Here is a 12,332-nt window from a genome sequence, read left to right on the forward strand (position 1 = left end):
TCCCAGCTACTTGGGAGACTGAGGCAGAAGAATCCCTTGAATCTGGGAGGAGGAGGTTGCAGTGAGCTGAGATAGTGCCCCATTGCACTCCAACCTGGGCAACAAGAGGGAAACTCCATCTCAAAAAAAAAAAAAAAAAAGAAACAAACAAACAAACAAAAAAACAGAATAATGTGTCCCAAATGGAAATGTTGTGTTTGTTTTCAGGATAAAATGAATATAGATATTTAAAACTTATCATGTTCCAAATTAGAATTTAGGAGAAAAAGTATCTTTGAAAACAGAACTTTATTATACTTATTTTCAGGCAGATTAAGTCACTTTGATAGTCAATCAATAATCTTATTCAGCAAAGACAATACACTCATATTCTTTATCTTTTTGTCATAAGATTTTGGTATAATAGAAAGGATAGTTTGTAGTATAAATATAAGGCAACCTATAGAAAACAAAAATAAAAATCACTTACTTGATGTTATCAAGACAGCCTGATTCAGGTTTCAGTATAGCAGTATGATGAAACATTTTATATAAAGCAATCCCAAGGAAGATTACATTAAGCTGGAATGCAAAAGGTAGTGTTATGTAGCATAATTGGAGTAGAAAAAAAAAAAAAAAAAAACAAATCTATTCTCTGTAACAGATGAGTTGTTCTGGGAAATTAGGTCTCACTACACTTTTAGAGGAATTGGATCATAGATGACTGCCTAGTGTTCTAGTAAAGGCAAGAAGCCAGTTTTGAGAATTGGGATACTACTGAGTTACAAAGCACTACTATGCCTGCTATGCCAAATCACACAAATACAAAATCAGCATCAGCTGGAATGATGCTGTGGAAATTGTGAAACAATTCAGTCTAGCGTATGTCAAAACAAAAAAAATACTTTTTTAGGTGTGTTACTATTTCTACACTCTGAACATTTATCTAAATAGATTGTTTAGTGACACATTTTCAAATATTGTATTACAAAAATGCAAATACTAAAATCAATATATTTTTGTGTAGCTAGTTCAAAAGGATTATAAAATGTTGGTTAAATTCTGATGCTACAATAAACTAGGACTAAAGTAAAGGGAACCACCCGTGGTATTGTCATGTCACTGGAAACACAAGAAAGCATAAAATTTAAAACAAAACAAAACAGAAAAACAGAAAGCTCTGATGTAAACTTCATTTATCACACACAGGTAAACTGTATAAAAAACTACATAGTGAGTTGCCCTTTACCACTTGATTAATTTATATATTCCACAACTCGGCAATAAAAGCGCTCCTGAAATTCTCTCAAAAATACATGTTCATAATACTTTATCAATCATCCCCAAATCCAAAAAGTCTGCAAAATGAAAGTTATTTTAAAAAATCCATTCAGTGACCAAAAAGCCTAACATGAAGTAAATCTATGTGGTGGGAAAACCTAATTTGAATTGACATAAGGCTGTCCATGGTCTTTCCACTATTTGCTCTTACTTTTCCTTTTTTTTTCTCTCTGTTGAAATATTGTATTTGATTACAGAGTGCTGCCTAGTCTCCACTGTATTTGTTGATGTATTTGATTTTGGGTAACTGCCTATTCCTCAATAGAGTTATTGTGTATTATGCAGTGTATGTACTATATTATCTTTCCAAAGTCTGAAAACTTTCTGATTCCAAAATACATCTTGTCCCAAAGATTTCAGATAAGAAACTGGAGACCTATATTTATCCAAAGTCAAAAGGCTAACATTTTATTCACAAAATGGATAGCAACTTTGTATTTTTAAAATGGTAAGTATATACGCAATTATACTAACAGTTTTATCTAAATTAAGTTAATCCATTTTTGAAATCAGAATATTATGGATCTAAAAACGGAAAAGGAAGCATGATTACAGAATGTATGCCTAATGAGATTGTGCCATTCTCAAGTAAAGTGTTAAAGTTTTGCTTTTAAATTTTAAAGTTTTCAAGATTCATTTAAAAAACAAAGCTGATAGGGTCAGGTGTTTTCCCACCTTTCTAAGTTCTATCTGTTCCCAATTCAAATTATCTAAAAGAAAAATAATGGAAATACACTGTTGTCAACCTTAGAGTCATCCCTGTTCAAATATCTATGAAACCAAATGGATTATGTTGGATTGGACCCTTGAGTAGCTATAACACTCCATAAGCTTTTGTAAATGCACATTTTCTTTCCCACCAGTTTTGATTAACTATTTTACAACATAAAATAGACTATAATGAGTGTTTAATTGCTTGAATTATGTTGGGTCAAATAAATACATGCTTTCCCCAAATTAACCTCTGTAAATTAAAGACAGTCAGAACTGGGATAGTGAAAGTTTTATATCTTGAGCTGGGAAACACATAGTTAATTAGGAATTCTTACCATAATTATCAAGGTTGCTGGTCCTATAAAACTCCAAATGAAGTAGGTGTCAAGTCGGAGCCAACATCTGCAATGAAACACAAGGGAGAGAAGGCATTCAAGGACTGGGTATGGGACATACATCAAGAGTGAGCGAGTGACAGAGAAGAATGTGAGCTGCAAAGCATTCCACTGGGAGACAGGAAATATTACATTGCTTGTTCATTTAAATGCTGAATTATGTGCTCAATTTCTGACAGCACTATTGATGGAGTAAGATAATTACCCCTGGAGGAAGCAGGAAAAAATGGCACTGGGCCTATTTGCTCAGGCCTTTTGTGTCTGTCATAGAAACTTAAAAAAAAAAAAAAAGAGAGAGAAAGAAAGAAAGAAAAAGCCATACATGTAGCCATTAAATCGAGGAGCTTTAAGCTATCCTTTTCTCTTCAATTATGGTGCTACATAACCTGTCTATCAGCTGTCAGGCAAAGTGACATTTTCCTGTCAAGAAGATCTGAGGAAATGCAGTATAAAGAAGAAATAAATTTGGTATCAGAAGATTGAAGTTTAATTAGGTTGGGCAGCCAACCTTTGAGATTTCTGGAGTCCGAAAAAGTGCATTGTTACTGCTCATTCTTCTGGGGTGGCGAATGATCCTTAGCATCCCATGAAGTTGATTCATGACCCGGAAGTAAATTATTAATCACTTAATTTCAGCTACATTTAATACTCCCTCAATTCTTAAAACCTCTGGGAAATTACATTTTCATTCTTCAGGATGACAGGAAGACAAAATGGAAGTGACTAGTTATGAGAAAGATTAATGTAAATTTTGAACAAATTACATTTGATGTTAAAAATAATATCTTGAATTATTTGCCATTTTGCTATAGTTGAGGCATAAGAAGAAAAAAGCTCCAGTGGTAAATATTCAAGACTGGTTTGCTATATAATATAAACATGTAAATCCTAAGTACTCAAATATTTCTGTGATATAAAAGTTACTTAAACCTACGTAATAATGGAATAACAGAAAAACTGTCAAGAAGGGAGATTAGAAATGCCTATCAAAAAAGGAATGAATAAATATAATATTTTCTATTCATATGATGAAATGTTACAAAACAGTTAAAAAGGAGGAAGTAGATCTACATACGTCAATAGGATAAATAAAAAAACAAACAAAGTTGGGGGCTGGGTGTGGTGTCTCACATCTGTAATAACAGCACTTTGGGAGGCCATGGAGGGTGGTTCACTAGAGCCCAGGAGTTTGAGACCAGCCTAGGCAACATGGCAAAACCTTGTGTCTGCAAAAATTAGCTAGGCATGGTGGTGTGTCCTGTAGTTGCAGCTGCTCAGGAGGCTGAGGTGGTAGGATCACCTAAACCTGGGTGGTTGAGGCTTCAGTGAGCTGAAATCACAGCCCTGTGCTCCAGCCTGGGTGACAGAGTGAGACCCTGACTCAAAAAAAAAAAAAAAAAAAAAAAAAAAAAAAAGTTGAGTAAAAAGTAAGGTACAGAATCTAAACTATATCAAATGTATATATAATATAGTGTGTTAAATATACACACACACAGACATTAAAAACTATACACAATATATTTTTGATGGATATATATATATATACGTTATTTTATTTAATGGGAAGAAAAAAAAAATCACCAAACTCATGTTAGTGGTTGCCTCTCACATAAGAGTAGAGAGCACTAGAAGTGAACAAAATGGGCTTTAGTCATATGTTTTAGGTTAGTAATTACTGTTAGCAAATACACTAAAATGCTAACAGTTTTAACATCTGAGTAATGGAGGCAATGATGTTTATTATGGTTTTTGGCTTCCTTTACTTTGCTATAACTTTTAAACTTATTTTAAGAGCTAGATTTTTAAACCAAAACAGATTGCCTACAAAAAGTCCATTTTAAAACAATGAAAAGGCTGGGCACAGTGGCTCACCCCTGTTATCCCAGGACTTTGGGAGGCTAAGGCAGGAGGATGGCTTGAGCACAGGAGTTCAAGACCAGCCTGGGCAATATAGTGAGACCTCATCTCTACAAAGAAAAAAAATATTAGCTGGGGATCGTAATGCATGCCTGTGGTTCCAACTACTCGGGAGGCTGAAGTGGAAGGATGGCTTGAGCCCAAGAGGTCAGGCTGTGGTGAGTCACGAACCCGGCACTTTACTCCAGTCTGCCAACAGAGTGAGGCTCCGTCTCAAACAAAAACAAAACAAAAACGAAAAACGAAGTCTGGCCTTCTTCTATTAAGTTAAATACATGTAAACTAATTTCAGTAGAAGTACAATAGGCACTCTAAAAAGAAACTGACTACAAGTTCCCATTTTTTATATAGACAAGATAATTTCTATATTCAAAATAAACACAATAATCCTGTTTGAAAAAATGCTATTAGTGAAGCAATCAATGTTTAAACACCACTGGTCTGTTTGGATAATTAGTTACCCTTTTGTTGTGGTGGTGTTCAAAAAACTTGGTCACATGAAATAGAAGTGTAGTGCTAAATATAAGCAGAAACAAACCAGAGAATTCAAGGTTGAAATATGAACATTGTCTTCATTCTGATCATAGGCTAGCTTGTCACCAACGTAATAAAAGAGAGAGAGATTGGGTGTATGTGTGTATGAGAGAGACAGAAAAAGAGAGAGCGACAGACCGGGGAAGAGAGAGAAAAAAGAAACTCTTGGGGAAGGAAGATTTTCAAAGGTCTGAGTTCTGAACAAATATCCTTTTTTCCCTCAGGGTAAAAACAAAGAAGGAGGCTGGGCACGTGGCTCAGGCTTGTAATCTCAACACTTTGGGAGGCCGAGGTGGGCAGATCACGTGAGGTCAGGAGTTCGAGACCAGCCTGGCCTACATAGTGAAACCCCGTCTCTACCAAGAATACAAAAATTAGCCAGGTGTGGTGCCTGTAATCCCAGCTAATTGGGAGGCTGAGGCAGGAGAATCTCTGGAATCTGGGGGCAGAGGTTGCAGTGAGCCAAGATCGTGCCATCGCATTCCAGTCAGGGCAACAAAATGAGACTTCACCTCAAAACAAGAACAAAAACAAAAAAACAATGAAGGATGAGACCAAAACATGGACATTTTCCCAGACTAGATCAGACACACACACACACACACACACACACACACACACACACAACTGCAGCCCATGAATGCTGCTGAAATTATAGCAACATGATACAATAGTAATAATACGTTTTAAGAATGACTTAATAATATAACTCTCGTTATTTTGTAGGTCAAACAAGTTTTTAAAAGCTAATCTAAGAACTAAAACACGTTTTCAGAAAAATTTTTAATAGGAAAATGTGCTTCACAATCTTTTATAGAAGATTATTTTACAAGTTAAGGAATCTTAAACAAATACTTTTATATTATTAACAGTTGTATTGGACTAAGGGAATTTTAAAATATTAAATAATCTTACCAAATGTTTCAATAAAGTATAATAGTATCATTAAATTATAGCCTTGAAAAACTTTGCTTTTTTGAAAATGATCTCAGCTTAGCTAACGCTTTATTTGGAAATGTGCTTTCAGCATAGTGATATTTTCTAAATGTAAAAGGGCATTTCAAAATGATTATTTTTATTCTTTAAGAAAAATTTTTATATCAGTTTGGCAAAATAGATTTACATTTCCTTTGGAACTGAACAGTGAAAGAGGCAATATAAAATAAGTAAAATGTACTCAACAAATCATCCCTCCATGAGGGCTGCTGGGGCTTTACTCTTTTCTGGAAGGCTGTGTGGCAAGAATCCCTTTTCTAATTTGATTGCCATATGGCCACACCTGCTGTTGTTTCTGGCCACATGCTGGCTTTCTCAAAGCCTTCTGTATTTCCTCTTCTTCCTATTAAGTACCTTAAAAATTTGCATGATTCCTGTCCCAGTTCACTGTGCCTATGTTAAAACAATTCACTCAGCCTTTAAGGTGGAGAAGAATATTACGTGGGGTGTATGTATACATGCCTGAGCACATATATCCTACCTCAGAGTTATAAGTCTGACCATTCAATGACATTTAGATACAAGGTAAAAACACTGGTTAAGGTGAGACAAAGCTAGAAGAACAATTTATCACACTAAACACACTGAAGTCCAGCTTGTGAATGGTAAGATAGACCCGCTATTGAAGAATACAATTTATCTGAAAATTGCCTTTATCTATCTAGCAACATTTAATTTGTGAAATTAGTAATTTGGATTGGCCATTCACATTTAATTTTTAAGATATGGCAATTTCTTTTTTATAAATGAAATTCAATCATTGTCTATCATCTATACATTATATTTATAAAAGTACTATAACAAAAGACATAAGAGACTTGAGAAAGCAGGTGCATTCTGACCACACTCATGTTTATTTGAGGCAATAGTAAAAACCTTTTGATATTAGATATATCCTGTAATTCAAAGAAACACTTGTCATATACCACAGACCTTGACTTGACCTCCTTTTCATTTATCTAATACAAATATGTTGTTGAAATTCATTTTGTAGCATAATTTTTTTCAAATAATAAAAGTAACATATATTGCTAGCTACATGATGAAGTCTTACTGAATTATACAAGTTTATTGATTTCAAAACTCTAAAGGACTGGTGTTAACTCACAAGAATAAGTAGTCTTTGTCCTTGTGAATTACTCTATTTCAAAATATTAACCAAAGTTTTTTGGGGTAATGTAAATTAGCAATATGTTTGTTTCACTTTCTACAGGATGCTAAATCACAGACTGAATTATTCTTGATGAGTATTGAATGTAACCAGTAAACAATCGTTGGCTACTATTAGATCATGAAATTCACAAGGCTTAATCATAGCAAGTTGTTTATGAGAATTTTTAATTATATAATATCCTTTTCTCTATAATATTTGCCGACATTGTTATATTTGTAATATATATATGTATATGTAATATTATAAATATATATTTATGTATTGATGTATTATAAATATATATTTATGTATTGATGTATTATAAATATATTTGCATATAAATATAATATGTAAATATAATATTCATATTATGTGTGTGTGTATATATATATATCTGGCAAGATTGAGAGAATAAGAAAGGAATAAACTGGACAAGAAAGAAGGACAAGGAGGCCGGGCGCGGTGGCTCAAGCCTGTAATCCCAGCACTTTGGGAGGCCGAGACGGGCGGATCACGAGGTCAGGAGATGGAGACCATCCTGGCGAACCCGGTGAAACTCGTCTCTACTAAAAAATACAAAAAACTAGCCCGCCGAGGTGGCGGTCGCCTGTAATCCCAGCTACTCGGGAGGCTGAGGCAGGAGAATGGCGTAAACCCGGGACGCGGAGCTTGCAGTGAGCTGAGATCTGGTCACTGCACTCCAGCCTGAGCGACAGAGCAAGACTCCGTCTCAAAAAATAAATAAATAAATAAAAAAGAAAGAAAGAAGGACAAAAAGAGAAAAAAGGGACAGGTATATACATCAAGTATAATAAATCTGGTCCTCAGTTTATTGCATAATATGATTGTTAGGGGTTTTTTTAATGCCATTTTCATCACAGCACATTCATACAGCTAATATTGAAATACTTTGCAAGCAAGTGCATGAATTTTAAAAAAAGGTCAGTGGAGTGATACAGGGATGCAGTGAAATCAGTGGTGGCCAAGACTAGCATTTGAGGTTCTGCTACAGTTTTGGATCTTAGAATTAAACACTACCTCTAATATATCAAAAATAGATTGTGTTGTCTTTATTTCCTCAACATGTTATAGTTTTTAAAGGAGTTTCATTATTTTTTTTTCAGCAAAATGCATACTACATTCTATGATGGACTATAAAGGTAAGAATTGTAACTATTATAAATTATTAATACTACTAAATGTTGAGTGATTGCCATGGTCTCATCTTAAGATGATATCATAAGAATTGTGTACAAGAAGCCCCTGTGACACAAGTTTACCTATATAACAAACCTTCACATGTACCTCTGAACCTGAAAGGTAAAAACAAACAAACAAAAAAAACAAGAATTGTAATCACTACTCTAGTGAATGGTTGCTTTTTAATACAATCTATTTTATAATTAAAAACAATGTTGCTGATCATGTCTGTATTTCTTCATTTGTATCAGCCAAATAATAGTACCAGTAATAATAAAAGTTCTAATTTAATAAATGCTTATCTATGCTAGTCATAGATGTCTAGCATATGCTTTACATATATACATATTGTTTATATACAAATATACACTTTATGTATATACATACTCTGATTCATAAATACACACACACACACACACACACACAGAGTTTCAAACATTGGAAGAGTCTTGCAAGGTACTTATAATAACTCCCACTTTACGGATTAGGAATGTGATACTCGGGTAAACTACCCACAGACACACACTGAATTTTATTCTAGTCTACCTGACTCCAAACTCACTGTGGCTATTAGATGTTTCTCCAGAGAATAAAGATATAAATTATAAAACAACTAAAGGTGTAGCTTGGTTGATAATTAAAAATTCTCAATGAGTAGGTGAGAAATTTATATGCTGTATATAATGCACAGATTACTGAAACAGTTCTCAAGTCAAAATATCAGATCTTTCTAAATATAAGGTCATCTCGATGTTAGCGAAACTTTTAGTATTATTAAACAGCTTCACTGCAATATGATTTATATATCATAAATCATTTATTTAACAGAGTATAACTCCAAGGTTTTTAGTATATTTAAGAGTTGTGAACCCATCAGCATAATCTAATTTTACATTTTCATTTTACCAAAATGAAACTCTGTACCCACCAAAAGTCACTCCCCATTTTCGATCTCCCACTGCCCTACAATGACCCATCCACCCTCTTCCCAATTTTAGCAACCACTATATTTTCTGTCTTTAAAGATTTGCCTATTCTGGACATTTTATATATATGCGAACATGTAATATATAGTCTTTTATAACTGGCTTTAGTCACTTAACATAATAATTTTAAGGTTTATGCATTTTATGGCATGTGTTAATACTTCATTTTTATTGCCAAAAAAATACTCCATCATTTAGGTATTTCACATTTTATCTTTTCATCAGTTGATGGACATTGGGTATTCCCATGTTTTGGCTAACATAAATAATGCTGCTATAAACTCTTGTATACAAGTTTTAACGTGGTCCTTAGTTTCTATTTTTTAGTTTTTGATAAATATTTAGGAGTGGAATTGCTGGATCAAAACTATGTTTAACATTTTGAAAATCTGTGGAACGATTTTCTGAAATAGCTAGCTACACCATTTGACACTCCCATCAGCAATATATGAGGGTTCTGATTTTCCACATCTTCAATAATGTTTGTCACTATGTACTTTTTAATGTAGCCATCTTAATCAATAAAGTCATGATATATTATACATGATGTTCTAGATGTCTAATGATAGCTGTGGAAGTTGTTATACTTCTTTGATTCCAATAAGAACTCAGGTCCAATATTCAATTTTAAGTCTAGCATTTCATTGCATTTTAAAAATAACAGCACAGTGGGCCTGATGATCTCTGACATAGTTCTAGTATGGATAACTTCTTAATACAAAAAAATTATGCTCAACCCAAAATTCTTGTATATATGATGATAATTTTACATGTCCAATCAATCATTGGCTTTCTGGATGATAAAATGATGACACAATAACCCTTCAGCATTTACTACACATACACATAAAATGCTCTTGGCCTTGAATAAAATAGTATATAAACATATACATGTACTCCCTGTAGACATATTGAATGACGACCTTCATATGTCAATAACAAATACTTCTCCATTATCTGTACTATTTCCTACTGGCCAAGCTATAGTCAAACACACCTGGTGATAATATTACAGCAAGGCAGATGCTTTATGTCAATGAAATGTTATAAGAACATTTTATAACATCATATAATAATTGCTTAGAAAAATACTCCTTAAGTGAAAATATGATTTTCTATGAATTTGAAATGCTAAGGAATTGTGAACAAGGTAATTAAATAAATCTATGCATATAACTTGCAGGTACCATCAAGTTCAATGTTCCTTAACCAATCTCTTTCTTGAATAATACTCTAATCTGATATCTTTAAAAAATCTATAATCACTTTTCTACCTACGTGATTATGCTGGTTAGATGATGAAGTGAAAATAAGGAAGTCTGGGGTCTTTTAACTAAGAGAGGAGAGATTACCCCTTTTAGAGATACTCTTAAGCTAGTGAGCTGGGAGGACAAATGTAAAATTTAATAGATAATTTACAACAATTTTCAGATCATAAAATTTGATTTCAATTATTTTTAACAGCTTGGCTATTCTTCTAGTACTCAAGAATATTCTGATCGATTATAAATGTTCATGACTTCATCCACATATTTAGAAACCACTCATCAATTTTTTAGCCCAGATTTTCTCTCCTAGACAATTCTCTGGGCTTAACCCCTTCCCAGTGTCCTCTCTCCCTCTTCCTGGTACCCACTTCTAATTCCTTCTTCCAATTGACTCATGATGGTAACCACTGCTTTTCCATACATGAGATTGAGTGGAAAATGCTATAAACTATCAATGTGATTTTGTCTTTAAATAAAAATTTACTGTTCAAACAGCTTGCATGCTTTGGTAATATTGGAATAATTAAAGTTTAATAGAAGTGATTAGTTTCAGGTCATAAAACCAAAGTATTTAGCACTGAATTTCCAAATCTGTCCAATTTGAATTATTGTTAAGTCAGTGCCAGCCTTCGCTATAGTTTTCTTCTGACAGTATTATATTAATGTCATCCCACTGAATATCTATATGAATAACAGTATGAGAGACATAAAAAGATATAAGAAAGAGGTAAATGAAAATAAATGCCCATTATTAACAGTGCAATTTATACCTGTGGTCTACTAGCAGAGTATTTTTTGTTTGTTTGTTTTTGTTTTTAAGATTATTGTTTTTCAAAATGGATTTTTAAAATATCTAATTATTTTAACCAAATGTTATTCTAAGTACATTCTTGAATATAATGTCAATACGGATAAAAAGGTTTTGTTAAACAAATAATGGCTCCTTACAAGCACTGCAAATTGATGGCAAATTAAGCAACTTCTCAGAATCAAATTTGTATGCTTTGTGTGTATGTGTTTTATATAAAATAATAAATTCAATAGCCCTAACAACATTTCATAGAAAAACGTCAAAATCCATCAGCCAGATGGAATATGATATTTATCTCCATATCTGTCAAAATAGCATTTATTTAACCTATGAAACAATTTTATCTCTGATTTTATCTCCTACCATTAATATAATTCTCTACATTTTAGAAATGTAAGGTATTATTATTATATTAAAGGTTTCAGAAATAAAGCCTCATTGTCAGTATGATAAACAAATACATTAAGAGGAGAGAAAAGGGAGATATGTCTATTATCTGAATTATTGTAATAGACATTCAATGGTTTTATTCTAGATGTACTCTAAGTGGGCAAGTCTGAAGAATAAAAACTTAAGAAACATGAAGTTGCAAAAACAAGTGAAAAAGATTTCCAAGACATACAATTTTACTGTATTGAGCTTAATAATAATTTAAAGAAAATAGTTAACAATATTTCTCTGATTTCTGGCTAATTCCACTGTATTATAGGCTGTGGACTATACATTTTCATACTTGAAAAAATCAGTGTAGTACAGAGGAAGGGGACACTGCAAACAAACAAACTTGAGACAGCAGAGATGTGTGCAAAAAAAGATGCACGTGGTGAGCAGGGAGTGGGAAATGTCATATTAAATAAAATAAAAGCAGGCCGGGCATGGTGGCTTGCGCCTGTAATCCTAGCACTTTGGCAGGCCAAGGCTGGCGGATCACCTGAGGTTGGGAGTTCGAGATCAGCCTGAAAAATATGGAGAAACCCTGTCTCTACTTAAAAAATACAAAAGTAGCCAGGCATGGTGGTGCATGCCTGTAATCCCAGC

General features: G+C 33.4%; 1 protein-coding gene across 7 annotated transcripts in view; it reads right to left on the bottom strand.

Moving 5' to 3' along the window:
* The window catches only part of ADGRL3 (adhesion G protein-coupled receptor L3), a 902,055-nt gene that overhangs the window by 80,362 nt on the left and 809,361 nt on the right, over positions 1-12,332 (bottom strand). For all 7 annotated transcript variants that reach the window (XM_031935344.1, XM_031935342.1, XM_031935341.1 and 4 more), the window contains 2 exons: positions 2,370-2,436; positions 470-561 (listed from right to left, as the gene is read on the bottom strand). In XM_031935344.1, coding sequence (XP_031791204.1) covers positions 470-561; positions 2,370-2,436 — 159 coding nt within the window. The remainder of the gene's footprint in view (positions 1-469; positions 562-2,369; positions 2,437-12,332) is intronic.

This window comes from Piliocolobus tephrosceles, chromosome 3 (assembly GCF_002776525.5).
Source record: "Piliocolobus tephrosceles isolate RC106 chromosome 3, ASM277652v3, whole genome shotgun sequence".
In the NCBI taxonomy this organism is placed as follows: Eukaryota; Metazoa; Chordata; class Mammalia; order Primates; family Cercopithecidae; genus Piliocolobus; species Piliocolobus tephrosceles.